The sequence below is a fragment of the Zophobas morio genome, unplaced genomic scaffold (assembly GCF_036711695.1).
Source record: "Zophobas morio isolate AGI-343-1 ecotype UQ-CSIRO unplaced genomic scaffold, CSIRO_AGI_Zmor_V1 ptg000004l, whole genome shotgun sequence".
Taxonomy (NCBI): domain Eukaryota; kingdom Metazoa; phylum Arthropoda; class Insecta; order Coleoptera; family Tenebrionidae; genus Zophobas; species Zophobas morio.
In genome coordinates this window covers 9767091-9791402 of record NW_026972109.1, presented here as the reverse complement: position 1 = coordinate 9791402, position 24312 = coordinate 9767091, and the positions used below count along the sequence as shown (strand labels likewise).

Here is a 24312-nt window from a genome sequence, read left to right as displayed (position 1 = left end):
TTGTTTTTTACGATTTACTTTGTTCCATCTCGTGTAATCTTCGTCTCAAATAAATCACAACCGTGCGATAACGACAAACAGAGACAAAAAATTAATCAAAACACTCACTGCCACCTCCTCAAAATAACAAAGGAAACTTATATCGACCATCGTGCACTGAAACAGCGTTTGAAAATCCCTCACTGCAATAATACAAGAGTTACGACTTGAAATAAGATTTGCAAGAACCTTTTTCCCTTATGATATCGTCCGGCCAATACGTCATAACTTTTTGTAACCTCAACCATAATTTTTCGTTTATTGTAAAAACGTAGCCTATTTGTCAAAACAGCCAGAAATAAAAAACGTATATTAAATCACACGTAGACGCGCTTATGAATTTACGAGTTTAATGATTCTGGCAATAAAGCGAACTCGCCATCCTAATTTGCCTGCATATTCATAATACACGATTATTTATATGAGAATTATGAAATAAGTATCTTGGGCGAGGCTGCGTGATTAAATTTTAATTAACTCGTAGGTCCTGCCATTAATAAACAACGGCCGGAAGGCCAGCGAGGATCAAAAATACGCCGCCACGCAAAAGTATCACCAGATTTTGTTGGATTGTGTTAATGTAATGGAACGAATTCTAAACTGGTGACGCCTAAAATCATGAAAACGCATATACAGAATTAGCGTTTTTTGAATTTCTTCAATCTTGTAAATTTTTGTTACCGCAGGGGTTACTCCACTACTAGAAACATGATTCTCCAGGGGTCATCGTCATACAAAATTTGATCACTCGGCCCAAAGTATTAATATAGACCAATAAAAGGATAACTATGTTGAAGTATTTAGTGACATTCTCTCTACGAGAAACTTAGTATTTCATTTGCGCTAGATCAACTTGCCCTAGAATTAAATAATTAATCTCTCACAGCGTCCTCTGCTCGGAAATTCCCTGCAGTTAATTTAAGTCTCAATAGCGTACTTTTTTACAAAACCAATCCTCTCCGATCTGATTATCCTACAAAGAATTAAACAACCCATCTTGTTTTCGTTCCCTCCAAACAAATGTTCCGCCGGTCTATAATTCACATCGCATTCCCTAATTTTGTACGCGTGTGATTCAGTAATCGGAAGCTATCGACCAGCGGAACATTGTCTGGAAGATCCTGCAGAAATGGCAGAGCGCCAGATTTCGCAGGCCGTTCCTGCAGCCGAACAATTAGTGCGATGGCGATGTAAAGCAGGTGATTTAAAATGCACAACGATAAATCCCGGGATAAAAATTCTCTATCCTGCAACTTAATTAACGCGAACAAAAAGACTCGTATCGATGACCCCTTCCGGAACAGCAGGATGAGCCGCTTAATATGCGTCATTCGAACGCTTTTACATTTCAAATGTTGCCGTTTTATGGAGTTGTTCTCGTCACAAAAGCTCAGGCATGTCTTTAATTTCGGATTCGGGGCATTAATTGCTAGAGTTGAGCGTTTAGAGGGCTGTAAAATTAAAAATAGGGGGGTCGTGGAGGAGGTTCAAAAGGAATCTATAGCAATCGGTATGAATAGAGCCCTTTGATCCACTTCGACAAAGATTGAAATTTCAAGCTATTAATATCAACAGCGGGTTTGTGACAAGCAAAATATCAGTTTGTCGGTTTTTACAATGTAATACCGCCGTACATAAAATTTTGTATGCATTACGGCCGCAACTAACGTTTATGGCCTTCATCACATTTTCACACCCTTGATGCATAAGTAATTATTAAATTTCTCTCTTTTTTGTAAACTTGATGTGGCACGAAATCCCCGGAGATTCCACCCGCCTGGGCACAGAACTTAGCGGCTGCTCTATACTGATTTACTGTAAAATCACTGCATATGTAGAAGGAATTCAGATTCCTAAGTGAACCGGCAGTAATATTCCTTTTGTTGAATGCGTTTTATTTAGAGTAAACTTAGTGGAACTGAATGAGATTCCGACAACTCTGGAAACTTATTCGCCAGAACTCTCTCTAATTTAATTATAATCAAATAAATACATAGTCAAAGTAACATCAAGGGAAGATCTTTGTTTGTAAGTTGCTTTCAACTTCTGCACCAGTCTCGAGGAGGAATTTTTTTGAGCTCCCAGCTTTCCATTATCTTCACTTAACAATTAAATATAAAGACTTTGATGTTTCATTGCCACGTGTTATGTTGAGTTAAACTGAAAACATTTCTGTGGAAATTGTTTAGACGACTTTTGTTTTGAGATTTTCTGGAGCACTTTGTACGAAAACAACAGCGTAGCGCCTGCAGGTGGGTCGTAGATGGTTGTTCTGATGTAAGAAGGCACTGCTTCGGGCTACTTTTTGTAGCGTTTCAGCATTTATTCATATTAATAATGAATGACTTTCCTCGAATTTTCATACAAGGATGGATAGCGAAAACAATTTGTAATAACATTCAGAGAATCGTTATTTTATGCAAATTTATGCATGGAATTAAATAATTAAATAAAATGTTTACCCTTGAATTATTTTTAATTCAACTATTAAAACATTGTTACTCAACCAACTCCACCATTTTGGCGCAGCTGGTTGGAATAAAAAAATGTTGGTCAGAAATTATCTGTCTCTTCCAATTTCTGGAACTGAGCGACTTCTGAGCTCTCTAATACACAATAGTATTTGTCTAAATCGTCTTAGATCCGAAAAACTAATAATTTGTCGTCATGTTTTAGATGCATTACAAACACAAAGGGTTCATAAAGTGCTCAATTTCGAACTGGAATTGTACGACAAATATATCATACCCTCTGCAGAAAGTAGCGATTAAGTTGAACCTATTAACGCTAACTAGAATTACATTCTGCGGATAGACTTGTCCATGTGTGAGCAGCAACAGGTTCATTCTGACTTATACAAATCGTTTCGTTAACCGTGAATTTATAGATCTCTCTAATTTCTCTGTCTCTTGAAACAATATGCTTAGTACTGCCATCACGTAGTAATTAAATCTACACGAGAACTGATGAACATGTTGCATTCGCTTAAAGTAAGCTCAATTTATCTACTCCTTATCATCTCCAGATAAATGTGCAAGAGTAAAGATTCCATTAATTCCGTCGGCTTTGAAACGTGGGTAATTGCCGCAATTTATTATTTATTGTTCTTTTAGACAATCCTAAGCCGAAAGCCGCAGTACAGCAGCGAGCACTTCTTTTTCCATTCAGCTTGCACCATTTGTACGGGATGATTCAGTGTGCATAGGGGATTAGAGTTATCCTATTACAGCGCATTGTGGTAAATAACGCCATAAATTACCTCGCGCTCATAAATGCAGATTCATGTTATGTTAATTTCGCCCGCTTAATCTAACGACTTTTTTAAATGTTAATTCAGATCCAGCACCGTGCCTACAAAAAGACCCGCCCTCTGCACACGTAGTTTTTGCTATTCTCATTGGTACCATTTTTACTCTAGTTACCCAGTGAAATTGAAAGCGTTATGGGTAACTAGAGCAGAAATAAAAAATCATCCGATATAATGTTCAGAAAAATGTGTGCACCCTTTGCTATGCGGACTCAGGTACCCCCTAAACGCAGCCCTGTTTCGACCGGACCTGAAAGGCGCTAATTTCACAATCCTCTCGAGTCGTAATTTGTCTCGCATTGTCTGAGCTGACGTCGTTACGATGCCGTCGAAATCAGAAATTGAATTTTTGAAAGTTGGAAGTCGCCGATTAAGAACATCGTCGGAAATTCCGGCCGAGATGCTGCCAGTTGCTGCACGCTCTAATTAATATTTCGTTTACTTCTTTAAAAGAGGAATGAGGCATTCCGATTCAGGCGACCTTCAACTTTCGCCGTTGTTAAATATTTTCCCGACGTTTCGGGTTAATGAGGCCGCAAGGGATCCGAAGTTTAACCTTACGCCCGTTTTCCCCCTCTGAATTCCTTAAGTGAGACCATTAAGTTACTTAAAGACTAGTTTCCAGCACTGCTGGGGCCCGCCGGTGCTAGCACATTTATAAATCCTTGTCATATGTTGAATTTCTAAGTGACGAAGGTGAGCTGTAGCGAAGACGTCACTCAATAAGGTTTTACGGCCGAAAGGCCGGGTTTCGAAGTGTTTTGTGGATTAAATTATTTACGAGTCGCCACACTGACAAACGGAAAATCCTCGGCTGGAAAAAACCAGTCGATCTATACACGCTCCAAAAAATTACCCAAATCCGAGCTCTATAAAATTCGGAGCTTGTACACGTTTGGACGTTGCTTCAAGGTTTAAAAGAAAAAGGGAACAAAAAATATAAACCATAAAATACACTACAGCGTTTTGCTTAGCCAATCTACAGTCATGTAAGCAGCACTTTAGCTACTTTGCGACTTGAAATATTACAACACGTAAGGTTAACCGACCTTTTTGAGCATAAATACTGAAACAAAAATTAAATGAACCACTTCCAAAACTGGATAACTGGATACTTATTCTGAACTGTATAAGAACAACGTCAGAAAGATTAAAAATTGAAAATATGTTTTCCACAAACTAGTTAAGCGCTAATCGCTTGAACCAAAATAATTTATGATTATCGGTATTAGGCATTAGTGGCAACTGTTGTCTCGGCGCCTCCTTACACTACCCTTTATTTTGAATTTAATATCTTATCTCGTTTTATGCTCCCTAGCAAACCATGCCTCTGACACGGTGTTAAATTTTACGGCTTCACATTTTTGGCCGAAAGAATTTAGGTCCACCCTTCACTTGCCATAAAACTAAAACAAGAGATTTTTATTTTATCCCCCTTGATCTCGTGTTTTTACAACGTAAATTCGTCTGACAAAGTCCTTGTTAACTTTTCGTTTTCATTGATTTGCGCTTTGGAAGTGAAATTAAGCATGGTATTTAGTCCCTGAATTATGTTTATTTTGTAATCTTTGTAAATTGACGTGTAAAAAGGAAGCTAGTTTTATTTCTGTCTCGTTTCTTCACATAAATGTTAATTTTTCAGTAACGTAAAATCAATAGACAAGTGGAGCTCGAATCGACCATTCCATGAAAACAATAAGCAAACAGCCATTAGCGGGAATCTATATATTCTCGGAAACAAAAAAATATTTACTAGAAGCATTATTTTTATCGCTGTGGACTGATTCAGTGATAAACGCTCATAACAGGGTTATTATAGTTTCATTTATTTAAGCACACCTACTTCTACAAATACAAAAAAATGAAATCGTTTTTGTGGAGAAATGAAAACATGTTTTAAATAAAACTAATAAGCTACTGTGATGTCAACGGTTTCACTGAAACTGAAAAAACTCTACCCGTATACGCGACATCATTATATAAAAGCACACTTACACAGATTGGAAATTTCCAGCTTTGGAGCTGTATTCAAGATACACTCTATAAAAGTAATTAAAATTCTGCTGTGGGATGCTCACAGGATGAATCTGTGTCAGCAAATACTTAAAATAATAACATCGCCACACGGAATCCTCTTAATTACACTGATATCCTTTTAATCTAGTTTTATCCAATTTCCTAGATGAAAATATCATCCAATTAACTTGAGATTATCGGACTAATAAGTCTCAGGTAGATGAGTATGAAGGTGGATGTAAAAACTGAGTAATCAATTCTGATAATTAATTTGAAAACAAACAGCCAGCAAGTCAATGAAGCATGTGGTCTATATTTTACACGCGTGACATACAAATAAAAAATTGGTTGAAAATTATTTCGACAGAATTTCGAAAAATTGTGTGAAATTTTACTTTTTCGTGGTAATGGAGTGAAAACAATATAGAAACAACTAATCACAATGTAACAGAAAAAAATACTTCAGTCCTTAAAAAAAAGACAGTTGGAGCCCACGAAAAGGTTTCATATCCTTAAAAAAATATAGTTGGGGTCCCCGAGAAGGTTTTACATTCTTAAAAAATAATTGGGACCCCGGAAAAGTTTGACATTCTTTTTTCTTACAAAAAACAGTTAAAGCCCCCGAGAAGATTTCACCCTCTTTAAAAAAAAACATTTGAAACTCCAGAAATGGTTTCACAATCTTAAAAAATTGGTCTAAAGAGTTTAGACAGTACTTCCCTCGCTGTCGGAAACTTGACGACTGCATGCCTATTGTGTTTTTTCTCATTACATTTTTGTAGTGGGAATTTAAAAAAAAATTGCGATGACGTCATCAACATTTTTGCAAGGACACGTATATCAGTTTGGGATAGATGTAGTGTAATACTAAGAATAAAATTATTATATTCTCAAATTTTCGGGAAAATGAATTGGGTCGTTTTGAATATTGATATGTAATTATCAATAAAATAACGAAACAATTTACTCACGTATACGTATCCCAGGCAGCTGAAAATCGTGTATGTATAAACATTCTTAATTTAAGATGACAGGCGTAACAGCATACTTGAGAGTCAAAAGAAGAAACTGTAAACAAAACGACCATCGGTTTTATTGCTTCGACTTCCGCTTATTATATAAAACATTGGGTTTTATTTTAATTCTTGACGGTGAAATTCACAATTGGTTGATTATAAACATGTCTATTTCACATTCGCGGAACCAAGTGAACGCATAAAACAAATGCAGGTCTGTAATGTTAAAGTCGATGTAAATAAGCATGCTACCCTTATGTTTCAACCGAGTTTTTCCTTTAACAAATTTTTTGTCTACCAAATTGGGTTGGTTGGGGTGTAATACTAATAATAAGTGTTGCCTTTAATTTAATCAATAAAATAAATTGACTTCATTAATTTTTTTGAACCACCTCTTAAGAAAATCTAAAAAATATGAATGGAATGATAAATCACAAGTACAAACTCATCATATTTTTTGCATTTTAGATAGGATTTATTCAGCAAAATTTAAGGGTGACGTCATCAATTTTTTTAGGAGGGATGAACAAATACATTTTGAACAAAAGTTTACCATGCTTATAATAACTTTAGAATATTCCCAAGATTTCAAAGCATTGGGTTTTGTAATTCCTGATTAAATCGATAAAATAAATTCACGCCTTCATTAATTTTTTTGAGTCACCCTGCATATGCAAATCCAAAAATATGAATGGAATGATAAATCACAAGTACAGACTCATCATATTTTGTACATTTTAGATACGATTTATTCGGCAAACTTTTGAGCTGACGTCATCAGTTTTTTGTAGAAGATAACCAAATATATTTTGACTAAAAATTTATTATGCTCTTTACAACCTTAAAACATCTGCAAGATTTCAAAGCATTCGGTTTTGTAGTTCCTGATTAAATCAATAAAATAAATTTACGCATTCATTAATTTTTTTGAGTCACCCTGTTTATGCAAATCGAAAAAATTTGAATGGAATGACAAATTACAAGAAGAGACTCACCATATTTTGTACATTTTAGATAGGATTTATTCAGCAAAATTTTGTGGTGACGTCATAAATTTTTTAGGGGCGACGACCAAATACGTTTTGATCAAAAATTTACCATGCTTATGATAATTTTAAAATATCTTCAAGATTTCGAAGCATTCGGTTTTGTAGTTCCTGAGTAAATCAGTAAAATAAATTTACGCTTTCATTTATTTTCTTGAATCACCCTGTATATGCAAATCCAAAAAATATGAATGGAGTGATAGATCACAAGTACAGACTGATCATATTTTGTGCATTTTAGATATGATTTATTCGGCAAATTTTCGAGCTGACGTCATCAAGTTTTTGGAGGGGATAAGCAAATATATTTTGACTAAACATTTATTATGCTCTTTATAACCTTAAAACATCTGCAAGATGTCAGAGCATTCCGTTTTGTAGTTCCTGATTAAATCAATAAAATATATTTACGCATTCATTAATTTTTTTGAGTCACTCTGTATATGCAAATCCAAAAAATATGAATGGAGTGATAAATGACAAGTACAGGCTCATCATATTTTGTACATTTTAGATATGATTTATTCGGCAAACTTTCGAGCTGACGTCATCAAGTTTTTGGAGGGGATAAGTAAATATATTTTGACTAAACATTTATTATGCTCTTTATAACCTTAAAACATCTGCAAGATGTCAGAGCATTCGGTTTTGTAGTTCCTGATTAAATCAATAAAATATATTTACGCATTCATTAATTTTTTTGAGTCACCCTGTATATGCAAATCCAAAAAATATGAATGGAGTGATAGATCACAAGTACAGACTCATCATATTTTGTACATTTTAGATATGATTTATTCCACAAACTTTTGAGCTGACGTCATCAAGTTTTTGGAGGGGATAAGCAAATATTTTTTGACTAAAGATTTATGATGCTCTTTATAGCCTTAAAACATCTGCAACATTTCAAAGCATTCTGGTTAGCAGATTAAAAATTAAATTTCAAAATGTTGTTTTATGATTTTGATTTTTTTTCCAAAAATCTGGACGTTTCGGATGAAAAGTCGATTCAGAGTTGTAAACTACATGTGTAGGACTATGTTATTTTATACAATTGAAAACCCATTTACTATGTACAATTTTGAAGTGACGTCATCGCTTTAGTGGTGGGGATGATTAGACAAATTTTGGTTAGCGTTTTACCATCTACATGATATTCTTAATATAAGTACAAAATTTCACAACAATCGGTCGAGTACTTTCGGAGATTATCTGTCTAATAAAAATCCGGGACAACAGACGGACAGACGGACAGACGGACGGACAGACGGACAGACGGACGGACAGACGGACAGACGGACAGACGGACGGACAGACGGACAGACGGACAGACAGACGGAAATGGGAGACCTATTTCTTCGTCTTCTAGGGGTCATGAAAGATCGAGAAAACGTAAAAGTAGAGAGTCGGCCGACGGACTCGATTACAATACTTCCTTTGCTTACGCTCGGGAAGTAAAAAACAGCTGTGGCCCCAGGGAAGGTTTCACCGTCTTTAAAAAAAAAAACAGTAGAAACTCCCGAGACAATTTCACATTTTTAAAAAATAATTGGAACCTCCGGGAAAGTTTGACAGTCTTCCTGCTTAAAAAAACAGTTAGAGCCTCCGTAAAAGTTTCACCTTCTTTAAAAAAAACAGTGGAAACTCCTGATAAAATTTCACATTCTTAAAGAAATAATTGGGACTCCCGTGAAAGTTTCGCTCTTCCTATAAAAAAAAACAATTAGAGCCCCCGAGAAGGTTTCATCTTCAGCAAAAAAAAAAAACACAGATGGGTACCTCGAGGAGATTTTATATTTTTAAAACAAGGTACTTGGGGTCCCAGAGAACGTTAGATAGATAGTTAGAGTTCCCGAGAAAGTTTCACATTCTTAAAAAAAAAAAAAACTAGTGGAATTTCACATTCTTAGAGAAATAATTGGGACCCCGGGGAAAGTTTCACATTTTTCCTTCTAAAAAAAACAGTTAGAACCCCCGAGAAGGTTTCACCTTCATCAAAAGAAAAAACAGCTGGGGCCCCCGAGAAGATTTTATATTCTTAAAAAAATACACTTGGGGTCCTCGAGAAGGTTTCACTTTTTTTAAAAAAAAAAAGGTTGAAACTCCCGAGAAAGTTTCATTTTCTTTAAAAAAGACAATTGGGGCCCTCGAGACGGTTTCATATTTTTAAAAAGCACAGTTAGGGCTCCCGAAAAGGTTTCACATTCTTTAAAAAAAAGACAGTTGGGGTCTCCGAGAAAACTTCATCTTTAAAAAAAATAGTTGGGTAACTCGAGAAGATTTTATATTTTTAAAACAAGACACTTGGGGTCCCCGAGAAGGTTAGATAGTTAGAGCTACCGAGAAAGTTTCACCTTCTTAAAAAAAAAAAACTAGTGGAAACTCCCGAGAAAATTTCACATTCTTAGAGAAATAATTGGGACCCCCGGAAAAGTTTCACATTCTTCCTTCTTAACAAAAAAAAGTTAGAGCCCTCAAGACGATCATAAAAAAACAGATGGGGACCCCGAAAAGATTTTATATTAAAAAAAAGGCACTTGGGGCCCCAAGAAGGTTTCACCTCTCTAAAAAAAACAGTCGAAACTCCCGAAAACGTTTCACATTCTTAAAAAGATAATTGGGACTCCCGAAAAATCTTCACATTCTTCCTTCTTAAATAAAAAGACAGAGACCTCGGAAACGATTTCACAATCTTAAAATAAAAACAGTTGGGGTCCCCGAGAAGGTTTCACATTCTTAAAAAAAAAACGGCTGGGGCCCCGAGAAGATTTTATATTCTTAAAAAAAGAAATTTGGGATCTTCGAGAAGGTTTCACCTTCTTAAAAAAAAAAGTTGAAACTCCCGAGAAAGTTTCATCTTCTTTAAAAAGGACAATTGGGACCCTCGAGACGGTTTCATATTTTTAAAAAGCACAGTTGGGGCCCCCGAGAAGGTTTCACATTCTTTAAAAAAAAGACAGTTGGGGCCTCCGAGAAAGCTTCATCTTAAAAAAAACAGTTGGGTACCTAGAGAAAATTTTATATTTTTAAAATAAGACACTTGGGGTCCCCGAGAAGATTAGATAGATAGTTAGAGCTCCCGAGAAAGTTTCACCTTCTTTAAAAAAAAAACAGTGGAAACTCCCAAGAAAATTTCACATTCTTAGAGAAATAATTGGGACCCCCGGGAAAGTTTCACATTCTTCTTTCTTAAAAAAAACAATTAGAGCCCCCAAGAAGATCATTAAAAAAAACAGATGGGGAATCTGAGAAGATTTTATATTTAAAAAAAAAGCACTTGGAGCCCCAAGAAGATTTCACCTCCCTAAGAAAAAACAATTGAAACTCCCGAAAAGGTTTCATATTCTTAAAAAGATAATTGAGACCCCCGAAAAAGCTTCACATTCTTCCTGCTTAAAAAAAAGAGAGTCCTCGGAAACGATTTCACAATCTTAAAATAAAAACAGTTGTGGTCCCCCCCCCCCCCCGAGAAGGTTTCACCTTCTTTTGAAAAAAAAAAGTTGAAACTCCCGAGAAAGTTTCATCTTCTTTAAAAAGGACACTCGAGACGGTTTCATATTTTTAAAACGCACAGTTGGGGCCCCCGAGAAGGTTTCACATTCTTTAAAAAAAAAAAGACAGTTGGGGCCTCCGAGAAAGCTTCATCTTTAAAAAAAAAACAGTTGGGTACCTCGAGAAAATTTTATATTTTTAAAATAAGACACTTGGGGTCCCCGAGAAGGTTAGATAAATAGTTAGAGCTCCCGCGAAAGTTTCACCTTCTTAAAAAAAAACAGTGTAAACTCCCGAGAAAATTTCACATTCTTAGAGAAATAATTGGGACCCCTGGGAAAGTTTCACATTCTTCCGTCTTAAAAATAACATTTAGAGCCCCCGAGGTGATCATTAAAAAAAAGATGGGGACCCCGAGAAGATTGTATATTAAAAAAAAAAGGCACTTGGGGCCCTAAAAAGGTTCCACCTCCCCGAAAAAAAATAGTTGAAACTCTCGAAAAGGTTTCACATTCTTAGGCTTCGCTTTAAAAATAAAAAAGACAGTTGGGGAGTTAAAGAACATTTATTAGGCAAGAATAGTAAAATGACGTCATCACTGAAACTTTAATTAGCGATTTACGCCCGGATAGACGGCAGACAGACAAACAGACGGACAGACAAGACGGAAACGGGAGACCTATTTTTTGTACAACTAGCCGACGCTCAGGAAGTAAAAAAAACTTTTGAACCAAAAACTGACAAAGAATTTTAACACTGTATATTGTATTGGCACTGTATACCCCTGATGAAATTTGCATATCAAAATGTTACGTATTACTTTATTTAATCCTCGCCAGATCTCCCCCACATATTGGTCGCAGCCGCCTCTGAACCAACCAAAATTTTGACGTCCAATTCAGAAAACCAGCTTTGAAAAATCTCTTTCGACGCCCATCTCTTGCGTAGCTAATTGCTTCATGTGACGTGTTCCATTTATGTGTCGTTATTCGAGCCGAAACGCTCCAAACGTAATGTAGACTCTGCAACGACCATTAAGTGCACGATATGCTTTACAATTAAAATCAGTAATCACGCGAGCGTCGATTTTAAATCCTCTTCATACGCCCCTGTTATCCGCACACGATCATGCAGCGGCCATAACGTTTAACAGGCCCATGGGGGGCACTATCGTGTATCTAAAGTGGTAACACACTCCAAACATATCTGACTTATTCTAAAATTGAGCGAGTGTGTTATGGTAGCATCATAAACCTTGATAAAGATAAGTCCGCAGAGCCCCCGAGAATGGGTCTATTGATTCTGCACGGTTTTTGCGTTTGAGTTGCCTTTTGAGTGATTGCAAATCCAAGGTCGCACGCCGCCAAGGGGCGGCAGTGCGGCGCGAATCTCGGATCATCAATCTTGCAAACTGCATTGTTTTTACTTGCTTTGAGTACAATACATAAGGCGTTTAGCACACTGCTAAACGGGGATATTGGCAGAATTCCGCAGAGGAAGGCGAGAAAAATGGCTCGGATTCGAATGCGGTGACGAAAAAAGGCCACCCTTGCGGAATTCCATTAAACATATCGGGCTCTGAGAATAATCGGGAGGTTTAATGCGGGGTTAGTCGAGTGGGGAGAGAGAAAAAGAGAAGGCGGGAAAGAGTGCGAGCAATGCAGATGTAGTTTTCTGGGGAAATTTTTTACGGTAAATATTACGATTTGGGCAAGGTTTATTTTATCATGTATAATTAGGGGATCTCACTTTTTATCCACAAAAACGTATCTTTTGACCGTCGAGATACTAACCCCAGATATTTAACTTTGTATAAACAACCAATATCCTAAACAAATCTCTTTCCTGAAGACACCAAGAAATATGAAAAAATCCTTAAAAAATTAATTTAAATTTGGCGTGACGTCTTCAACGATTTTTTCCAAAAAAAAGCTCAATTAACAACTTTTTTCTACGACCATTTAACTAATGAAAAGATCTATCTTCAAAAGTTCTACTGAGATTGGAGCTGGTTCCACCCACACGTTTCGCCCTTGAACATCCCACATATTTCGTTATCAATTATTCCCGTTATGAATGAGTTCGCACAGCGTTTATCCTCGTCTGCTCCTAAGTTACTATTAAATTAATAAATCCTGTCGGATTATGCACAAGGGTGGCATCAATTGCCCCGTGTCTAAATAAGCTCGTGTGCTGATACATAAAGGTGAATTTAAGGTGAATACAAGCTAAAGCTCTAAGCCCGACTTGTCGAAAAAACGCGCTTTAGGCCTTTCCGAAATCAAATTCCTTTTCTCCCAACTTTATCATGCCGCGATGGAAACTTTCGATATCACTGGAATCTCGCTTTCATGATTATAATCGGATAAGACTTTGTAAAATTTCCGAGCAAGTTTGCGACTTTTATCCAATGCCAGCAGATTATATTATGTTTAAATGACTGCGGTGGGCAAATTCGTGAAAATACTTTTTCGGGAGACGTTAATTCCTTTGTATATTGGAGTCCCATAAAGAAGATTAGTGGGGCAAGGTCTCAATATTTCGAAAGTAAATGGATTCGTTTAAGTTGAGCGAAAGAGGTGTTTTTTATGCATGCGCCATCGTCGGAACCCTCACGTCGGCTCGCCCTATATAAAGAATACCCGGGAATATGCATCAAAGTGTCGGGAATATCTGTCTTGAGCTAGGTTTGTGATATCATTATACAAAAAGGATTTTTAGTTGGATGAAAGAAATAAAATTCGTGAAATTTACCGGCGGGAGAGCCAGGTTAGGAGGAATGGACCAATCGAAGGAGGTGTTGTAGGTTTTTCTTTGTAGATACGGCGATACTCCTTATATTTTATTGGGACAGCTACTTTCCCGTTTTGTTTGAGTGTTTTAGGACCGCTTACGATGAGATACTGTCATCGTTTAGTTTTATATTTATTTCCAAAATTGTTACGGTTTAAGGCTTAAAGTTTCCGGGAAATCTTTATGAAACTTACTTGGAGTTCAGCAAACGCTTCGTTCGTCATAAAATTAATAAAACGATTTTTATTTGAACGATAGTTCGTCTTTAGGAAACGTAATTTTAAAGTTTCGGACGAAGAACTACTAACATTCACTGCAACGTCAAGTTAATTGATAAAAATTTCAATAGTTTCGAAGTTTAACTACATTTCATAACTGTCTTCTTGGAGGAAAATGTATCTGTCGGGAGATAATAACTTAAAGGTGAAGTTACGTTGTAAAATTAAACGACGAAATGTGTTCACATGCGCATGCATAACTAGTTACAACCGAAAAAATTGATCGAAAATTAAACCTATATGGAGTAAAAACTATAGAAAGTACTAGTCACAGTGTAAGAGAAAAAAAAACAGTTGGGGCCCCCGAGAAGGTTCCACATTCTTAAAAAAGAGAGTTAGGAATCCTAAGAAAGTTTCACCTGCTTAAAAAAACAGTTGGGGTCCCCAAGAAGGTTTAATGTTCTTAAAAAGAACAGTTAGGGTCCCTGAGAAGGTTTCACGTTCTTAAAAAAGACAATTGGGGCTCCCGAGAAAGTTTCACCTTCTTAAAAAAACACATTTGGGGTCCCCAAAAAGGATTTATGTTCATTAAAAAGACAGTTGGGGCCCTCGAGAAGATTTCACCTTCAGTAAAAAAAGACAGTTGGCATCCCCGAGAAGGTTTCATCTTAAAAAAAGACAGTTAGTGTCCCCGAGAAGGTTTCACATTCTTATAAAAGACAGTACGGGCACCTGCTTAAAAAATTGTTGGGGTCCCCAAGAAGGTTTTCTGTTCTTAAAAGAGACAGTAAGGGCCCTTAAAAAAAAGACAGTTGGGGCTCCTGAGAAAGTTTCACCTGCTTAAAAAAACAGTTAGGTCCCCATTCTTGAAAAAATACAATTGGAGCCCCTGAGACGGTTTCACGTTCTTTAAGAAAAGTCAATTGGGACCTCCGAGATTTCACATTCTTAAAAAAAAAGTAGTTGAGATCCCTGAGGTTTTACCTTCTTAAAAAAACATTTCGGGTCCCTGAGAAGGTTTCACATTCTTTTAAAACACAGTTGCGGCCCCCGAGAAGGTTTCACATTCTTAAAAAAATACACTTGGAGCCCCTGAGACGGGTTCACGTTCTTTAACAATAGTCAATTGGGACCTCCGAGAAGATTTCACATTCTTAAAAAAAAACAGTTGGGGTCCCCGAGGTTTTACCTTCTTAAAAAAACATTTCGGGTCCCCGAGAAGGTTTTATGTTCTTAAAGACATTTAGGGCCCATAAGAAGATTTTACCTCAAAAAAAAGACAGTTGGTGCCCTCAACAAGGTTTCAGCTTTAAAAAATCCCTTGGAACCCCCGAGAAGGTTTCACATTCTTAAAAAAAGACTGTTGGGGGCCCCGATAAGGTTTCACATTCTTTAAAAAAAGTCAATTGGGATCCCCAAGAAGGTTTTATATTCTGAAAAAAGACACTTGGGGCCCTCAAGAATGTTTCATGTTCTTAAAAAAACACAGTTAGGATCTTCGAGAAGATTTCTCCTTCTGTAAAAAACGACAGTTGGGGCCCCTGAGAAGGTTTCACATTGTTTAAAATAAAGACACTTGAGGCCCTCGAGAAGATTTCACATTCTTAGAAAGACAGTTTGGGCCCCCGAGGAGGTTTCTCATTCTTAAAAAATACAATTGGAGCCCGTGAGACGGTTTCACGTTCTTTAAGGAAAGTCAATTGGGACCTCCGAGAACATTTCACATTCTTAAAAAAAAATTGTTGAAAGCCCTGAGGTTTTACCTTCTTAAAAAAACATTTCGGGTCCCTGACAAGGTTTCACATTCTTTTACAAGACAGTTGCGGCCCCCGAGAAGGTTTCACATTCTTAAAAAAATACAATTGGAGCCCCTGAGACGGTTTCACGTTCTTTAAGAAAAGTCAATTGCGACCTCCGAATAGATTTCACATTCTTAAAAAAAACAGTTGGGGTACCCGAGGTTTTACCTTCTTAAAAAAACATTTCGGGTCCCTGACAAGGTTTCACATTCTTTTAAAAAACAGTTGCGGCCCCCGAGAAGGTTTCACATTCTTAAAAAAAAATACAATTGGAGCCCCTGAGACGGTTTCACGTTCTTTAAGAAAAGTCAATTGGGACCTCCGAGAAGAATTCACATTCTTAAAAAAAACAGTTGGGGTCACCGAGGTTTTACCTTCTTAAAAAAACATTTCGGGTCCCCGAGAAGGTTTTATGTTCTTAAAGACATTTAGGGCCCATAAGAAGATTTTACCTCAGAAAAAGACAGTTGGTGCCCTCAACAAGGTTTCAGCTTTAAAAAATCACTTGGGATCCCCGAGAAGGTTTCACATTCTTAAAAAAAGACTGTTGGGGCCCCCGATAAGGTTTCACATTCTTTAAAAAAAGTCAATTGAGATCCCCGAGAAGGTTTTATATTCTGAAAAAAGACACTTGGGGCCCTCAAGAATGTTTCATGTTCTTAAAAAAGACAGTTGGGGTCTTCGAGAAGATTTCACCTTCTGTAAAAAAAGACAGTTGGGGCCCCTGAGAAGGTTTCACGTTGTTTAAAATAAAGACAGTTGGGGCCCTCGAGAAGGTTTCATATTCTTAAAAAACAGTTGGGGTCCCCAGGAAGGTTTTATGTTCTTAAAAAAGACACTTGGGTCCTTCGAGAAGATTTCACCTTCTGTAAAAAAAGACAGTTGGGACCCCCGAGAAGGTTTCACATTCTTAGAAAGACAGTTTAGGCCCCCGAGAAGGTTTCACATTCTTAAAAAAATACAATTGGAGCTCCTGAGACGATTTCATGTTCTTTAAGAAAAGTTAATTGGGACCTCCGAGAACATTTCACATTCTTAAAAAAAAAATTGTTGAGATCCCTGAGGTTTTACCTTCTTAAAAAAATATTTCGGGTCCCTAAGAAGGTTTCACATTCTTTTAAAACACAGTTGCGACCCTCGAGAAGGTTTCACATTCTTAAAAAAATACAATTGGAGCCCCTGAGACGGGTTCACGTTCTTTAAGAAAAGTCAATTGGCACCTCCGAGAAGATTTCACATTCATAAAAAAAACAGTTGGGGTCCCCGAGGTTTTACCTTCTTAAAAAAACATTTCGGGTCCCCGAGAAGGTTTTATGTTCTTAAAGACATTTAGGGCCCATAAGAAGATTTTACCTCAGAAAAAAGACAGTTGGTACCCTTAACAATGTTTCAGCTTTAAAAAATCACTTGGGATCCCCGAGAAGATTTCACATTCTTAAAAAAAAACAATTGAAGTCCCCGAGGTTTTACCTTCTTAAAAAAAACATTTCGTGTCCCAAAGAAGGTTTTATTTTCTTAAAAAAGACAGTTAGGGCCCTCAAAAAAAAGACAGTTGGGGCTCCTGAGCAAGTTTCACCTGCTTAAAAAAAACAGTTGGGGTCCCCAAGAAGGTTTTATGTTTTAAAAAAGACAATGGGCCCCCGAGAAGATTTCACCTTCTGTAAAAAAACAGTTAGAGCACCTGAGGAAGTTTTACCTGCTTAAAAAACAGTTAGGGTCCCCAAGAAGGTTGTATGTCTTAAAAAAGTCAGTTGAGGCCCTCGAGAAGATTTCATCATAAAAAAAGACAGTTAGTGCCCCCTAGAAGGTTTAATATTCCTAAAACAAACAGTTGGGACTCCTGAGAAAGTTTCACATTCTATAAAATAAAGACAGTTGGGGCCCCCGAGAAGGTTTCAGATTCTTAAAAAAATACAATTGGAGTCCCTGAGAACGTTTCACATTCTTTAAAATAAAGACGGTTGGGGACCCCGAGAAGGTTTCACATTTTTAAAAAATACAATGGGAGCCCCTGAGACGGTTTCACGTTCTTTAAGAAAAGTCAGTTGGGACCTCCGAGAAGATTTCACATTCATAAAAAAAACAGTTGGGGTCCCCGAGGTTTTACCTTCTTAAAAAGACATTTCGGGTCCCCGAGAAGGTTTTATGTTCTTAAAGACATTTGGGGCCCATAAGAAGATTTTACCTCAGAAAAAAGACAGTTGGTACCCTTAACAATGTTTCAGCTTTAAAAAATCACTTGGGACCCCCGACAAGGTTTCACATTCCTTAAAAAAGGCTGTCGGGGCCCCCGACAAGGTTTCACATTCTTTAAAATAAGTCAATTGGGGTCCCAAAGTAGGTTTTATATTCTTAAAAAAGACACTTGGGGTCCCCAAGAATGTTTCACGTTCTTAAAAAAAGACAATTGGGACCCCGGAGGTTTCACCTTTAAAAAAAGACAGTTAGTGCCCCCGAGATGGTTTCATATTCTTATAAAAGACAGTTGGGGCCCTCGAGAAGATTTCACCTTCTGTAAAAAAAGACAGATACAACCCCCGAGAAAATTTCACCTTAAAAGAAGACATTTAGTGCCCCCGAGAAGGTTTCACATTCTTAAAAAAAATCTTCCGAAAACTATTTCGACAGGAATTTCTTCGCCCTTGAAGTGTAATTCGATAAATTTCACTTCTTTAAAATATTATAAAATTTGATTTTGCGATAACGTTTATAAAATAAAGATGAGTGTCGTAATTAACACCCCACGATCCGCACACATCGCATTCTCAATTTCTCAGAGCATGCTTAACTTCGACTGTTTATGTTTATACTTGGAAAAAAATCCACTATTAGCACGGTCAGATTACAAGCATCAGCGGTTAAAAGGAAATAATATTTGACTTTGTCTCCTCAACGCGGAGAAAAGACTAATTAATTAATTAACCACACTTTGTTTTTTCCCAAAACATAAATTTAAAGCACATTATAAGATCACCGACAAATTTTGAGTAACGATTTACCATGATATAACTTTAAGATATTTACAAGATTTAACAGCATTTAGTTTTTACAATTTCAAATTTAAATTGTAAAATATTGTTATAAAAGTCGTACAATCGAGTCGACTACAATACTTCCTTAACTTACGCTTAAGAGGTAAAAATGATTGTATTATTTGTCAATATTTAGTTAACAAAGTGCCTTTCCACTATTATAATTTGAAATCATGCAAAACTCGAAACTAAAACCTGATTTTTCAATCACATATGAAAATGAAATTTTAACATTTGTTAATTACAACTTCTATATTTTGAAAATAGGTCAGCATGCATAACTCTCCGCATTCGCTTCAATATTTCAAACATTTTTTTCCTTTCACGTATGTTTTTTTTTCAAAATCGGTAATGGAATAATGGGAAACAGTGAATTCGCGTTATTGATTCATAACAACATCGTCAATTTTCACATTTAAATTCAACACTGCTTTCATTTAAAAAACGAAAAAACATCTCCGTAACAAAAAACTCGTTGGACAGTTTTATTTTCAGTTTTACAAAAATCCGATTTAATTTACATATAACTGAGAGATTCTCTTCACATGTGAAGCTGTTAGTTTAACACTAATGTTAATTTATAACGTATGTTATAAAAACAAAGTCTATGCAAAACCGTCAATCTTTTTAAACGTAATATTTCTTTCAAAACACACTGTATGAACTTTGCTCCCAACCTGTATTTCCCCGACGCAATTTACTTAATTTTAATTCAACTTCAATATCCTGTCTGCAGTTGAACGTTACAAGCGTTTTAACCATTTTCTGTGCGCCCATAAAATACAATTACAAATCGAGCGAACACAGCAACTGTAGTAGCAACTTCTACGCCATTTAATAAAACCGACGCGACGCGACGTGAAGCAACGATAGCTTTTTTTATTTAATAATTGGTAGATATTCCGCGGGAACTATCTTGTAACTGATGTCCTCGTCGTTTTTTTCCGAGGAAAAATGCGGAGCTTTGCAGCTCAATAACTCTAAAAGCACGGGAGGGAATTAAAGCGGCGCTATTTTAATAATTCCAAGAAAATACCGAGTATTTCACCACTGGGTGCCAAAAATGCGAGACACGGATGGAGTTTTACGAGTATTGCTAGTTGCATAATGGTGTAAGCGTGCAATGTGTGTATTTGAGTGCAAATTTACTGAGGCAACCTCAAAACATGAAACTTCGTGAAATCTCCATCGGAGTATAATAACTCCCCTACGGGCGAGTTAAAGTTTAAAACATTTACTAAATGCAACACGCCAGCTTCCATTATTTAATAACTTACAGCTCCATATAATCTGAATATGTATAAATAAGCGTCAAATCCGACAGGGCATAAAACAACCGTAAAACACGGCTCGCTTTATTATTATTTTGTTATTTTCTATAAAATGATTTACATCAACACCTGCAACGTGCCATAATACCGTGGCTTTAGCACCCCACCTTATTTACCAGCCTGATTGTAATCACTCCGCCATTTCATTAAGACGCCCCCTATCTCAACTTTCCTAATTTAATGTTTACCGATTCTTTGTTGGCAATAAACGGGAGAATATAAAAGTTTCATAGTTCGGATCCATCCTATCTTATACACAACCCCTGTTATCCGAGGTTCTACATAATGATATTTATTTTATTTGCTTGGGATTGTGTCCGCAGACCTTTATTTGATGAAGATACGATGAGTCTGCTATATTTCCAGATCTGATTGGATATCGGTTTTGCGGTGACAAATACGTGTTGACATTTTCTAATAACGTGGGGGTGCTATGGTTGTGTTTGTCGGGTGATACATGTGAGGGAAAATTGTATTGATAAGGACCGGCGACGCCGGTTTGTCTATAACAACGGTGATAAAGAAGGGTGGATTCTTGACGTGGAGATGTATGAGGATACGAGAGGGTAAATATTTCAGAATCAACTTGTAATAGAAATATGCGTAGTCGTGAGATGACTTATTCAACGTGGACTGCCGTCATCCTTGCTACGACACGATAAATTTTCAGCCAGGGATGTACTTGAAATTTTAATTATGTTAGTCAAAGAAAATGCTTCTTCCGATTTGATTATTTCCTATATCATGCCGAATAACTTCACCTTCTTGTTAAAATAATTATACTTGAAAAGTGAAATCGACGTCGTTTTCTTGAACAACGGTCTGGATACACAAAAATACTCTTGTTTTTATGCGAATGAAACAGCATCTATTCGTTAATTGATTTGGAAAAAATGGAAAACATACCTTACGTTGTGAACAGAAAACCCGAATGTGCTCGCAGATTCCGCTCCATTGCAAAAACTATAAATTTTCGGTTTCTCCACTTTCTTCACTGTCAACTGATTTTGTGCTTTTCGGATACTCTTAGTCTGGCTTATCACTTGAGATCTGTCTAGCTTAGGTGACCTTTTCACCATCGCCAGGATAGCTCTCAAGCTCAAGCACGCAAGCCCCTCCCCCACGACAAGGGGATATCCACGGAGGGGTTTTTTATTATTTTTATTTAAGCACCATAATTTTGTTTTCCCCACCAACTGTTTACCTCAAAGTCTTCATCTATCTTTTCCAATTCTCAAGCTTCATGTTTTTGCTATAACGTCTCTGACCAAAGCAAGCCTGCGAAGCGAACACCTCTCACACGCACCCTTCGACCATAAATCACAAAAAAACACATATCATGCTTACACAAAATAAGATATTCGCCGTGCTGAATTGAAAATTAAAATTCTCTTCTCCTGAAAAGCAATTACAGGCAAACATAACTCTAGCGTTCGTTACGAAAAACAAATTCTATAACCTCATTTACATTTACCTAGCATTCAGGACTCCGTAACTGAATATCAGATGCTTTTCTCCTGAAATGAAAAGCAAACATCCTTTCAAAGCAAAAATAAAATTTACTATTCAGACTACCATTTTTCTTTATCTTCATTAGCTTCTTGTATATGCAGTAGTAAATTGAGTGTACACATCTCTGTTGTTTCCAGAACCCGACACGGAGATCGTGGGCGGTCCTGAGCTGTTCATTGATCGGGGCAGCACCATCAACCTTACCTGCGTGGTCCGGCACAGCCCGGAGCCTCCGGCGTACATCTTCTGGAACCACAACGATGCTGTGAGTACACCCATATATCGCAAAAATGCCACAGGCGCGCTTAATGAGGCAGGGAAGCGGGCGATAAATTTCGACCGATCGACTGTGTCATTGGGGGCTTTCCAACCGATCATGGGTACAAAAATACGTACAATGTAACACTAACGAAACGCTGATTTTGAGATAAGATTACCGGAAGGGGATGAACGTCGATCTTTGTAACTAATAAACGACTATCAGTGTCTTACCAAAATTTCACTTATTATTCACTACTTATGATTTAATGTTAAGTGCCGCTTACACTGCTGCGGATTTGTCAAGCAAGCTTTGGAAGTAATATTTTAATTTTAATTATTTTAAAGCTTAATTAATTTTAGTGATTGTTGTGTTTTATAACGTTGATGAACTAAAAACCAACAGTCTAGCCGCTTTTTTGTACCTTAACGCAGCAACCTTTAATTAAATAATACCGTGCAACAGTCTTGACAATTTCATCACGGTCTTTACGCCATTTTTAAGCCCGATCTCTACCAACAAAAAATAGCCACACAAAGTCCGTAATTTCATATGAACACAAAATCCAATGCGGCATTGTCTGGAAAACAGCTTTATCGCTCGGAAAATGGACTTCGACGCGCTAATTACGAGACGGATTTCCACTTCATAGCCGCGCTGTCGACACAGAGAATTGCCTTCATATGCATCTGTGACAAGTTCATCTCGTGGGCTATATACTCTGGAAAGTTTTAAATTGTGAAATGAAAAATTTTCATAACGCTAGCGCAGGATGACAGTATGCAGTGTGGCGAGGAAAAGTAGGAGCTTAATTAGCTTATTACGTTTCAAACTTTGGATGCACTTTATCCTTTCCGTTCAAAAAAATTATATACTTTAAGCTTTTAATCGTTGGTAATTCTGCACTGTTAGGAGCTTAACTTTTACGAACCAAATCCTATTATCGCTTGGAAAACAAGTAGTCTTGCAACTGTCGCAGCGAATACACCCCGCTGTGTGATTATTTTCTAGTTGGTCGGTTATCGTAACTAAGTTCCATATGTGGCTGCCGTTTCCGTCTGACTGTCTGTTGCGGTTTTATTAGCAGATAACCCCCAATTTTGGTAAGACACTAATTTCGATCTAACGATAACGCAACATCGACTAAGATTTCCCTGTTTATCCCTTCTAGAAATAAATAACCTCAAATTTTTGCAGCAACGTTTTGCTTGGTGTTATATTATAGCTTCTCGGAGCACCGGTAATATTTAAAATTTAAAACAACAACTGGGAAAGATCGCAGGGGAGGTAATGAATGAATATGAACAGGAAATCGAAGGACATCAATGGGAAATCGGGGGATATCAATGTAAATTAGGGAAATCAAGAGGGAAATCACATAAAAAGGGAAATCTGGTGTACACCTTAGCCGTGGCGGTTCCCCCTCGAGAAAAAGCCCGCTCGCAAAAATCGAATAAACCAAGCCCGCCAGAACCCAAGAATATGATTTATGTAGCCCATATAGCGTGCACATATCATGCCTGACCCGTCGACGTTTCCGTTCCAGATAATAAGCTATTCGTCGACCCGGGGTGGCGTCAGCGTGGCCACCGAAAGGGGCGAGACGAGTCGCAGCGTGCTGCTGATCCAGAAAGCGAGACCCTCCGATTCCGGCAATTACCAGTGCAACCCCTCCAACGCCCGAACCGCCAATGTGACGGTGCACGTCCTCAACGGTACGTTTTCCGAAATGGGGTCGTTCCCGGAGTTTGCCGGATTTCGCCCCGCCATTACTTCCCGGAATTGTTGTCGAGGTGTATCGTTACGGCCTGGCGACCGCCGATTCCCGGAATGTAATGGCACGAAGATGATCATCAGCCGAATGCGATCGAGTTCTTATTCTGATTAAAATGTGTTGCAGGAGAGCACCCCGAAGCCATGCAGCACGGCGGCAATCAGAGGATGGGGCCCTCCTTGGGCGCGCTGGCTTTCATCTCCTACGTTCTGTTGGTCTATTGTTAAGTTTCAAGAGATTTTGACTCCGTTTAGTCGTTGCTGGTGTATGTCGACGTATCTGTTATATGCTCTCTATCACCGTGTATATTCCATCGACGGCCACGGCGCTCCTACGTCACGACGTCTTCATCCATGTAGACTATTATTGTATATACAGTTATGGCAACTCGTAGTACTAAGTCAAAGTTGTTGGTTTATTTTCCTAAGTTAACTACACGTTTATGTATTATATACTTTTGACCGACACTACTAATTTTAATAAACAATTCAATTTTATCACACGTTTATTCACCCTCCTCGGCTATAACCTTCTAACATTACGTTATGGACCAAATCCTGTTTATTAGCAGCAAAATGAACGTTCTGGCTAATACTCCCCTAGAGCTTAGTGAAAATAATAACACGTGTGTCTAAACCTTCTCAGCTTTCATAAAACAGGAAACTCGTGTCAATTTAC

At 37.4% G+C, this 24312-nt stretch overlaps 1 protein-coding gene across 2 annotated transcripts in view; it reads left to right on the top strand.

The window, feature by feature from the left end:
* LOC135141045 (lachesin-like) overlaps positions 1 to 24131 on the top strand; it is a 233342-nt gene extending 209211 nt beyond the window's left edge. For both annotated transcript variants that reach the window (XM_064071901.1, XM_064071893.1), the window contains exons 4-6: positions 21739 to 21866; positions 23407 to 23575; positions 23761 to 24131. In XM_064071901.1, the coding sequence (XP_063927971.1) occupies positions 21739 to 21866; positions 23407 to 23575; positions 23761 to 23861 (398 nt within the window). In that variant the 3' untranslated portion in view covers positions 23862 to 24131. The remainder of the gene's footprint in view (positions 1 to 21738; positions 21867 to 23406; positions 23576 to 23760) is intronic.
* Positions 24132 to 24312: the final 181 nt, after the last annotated feature.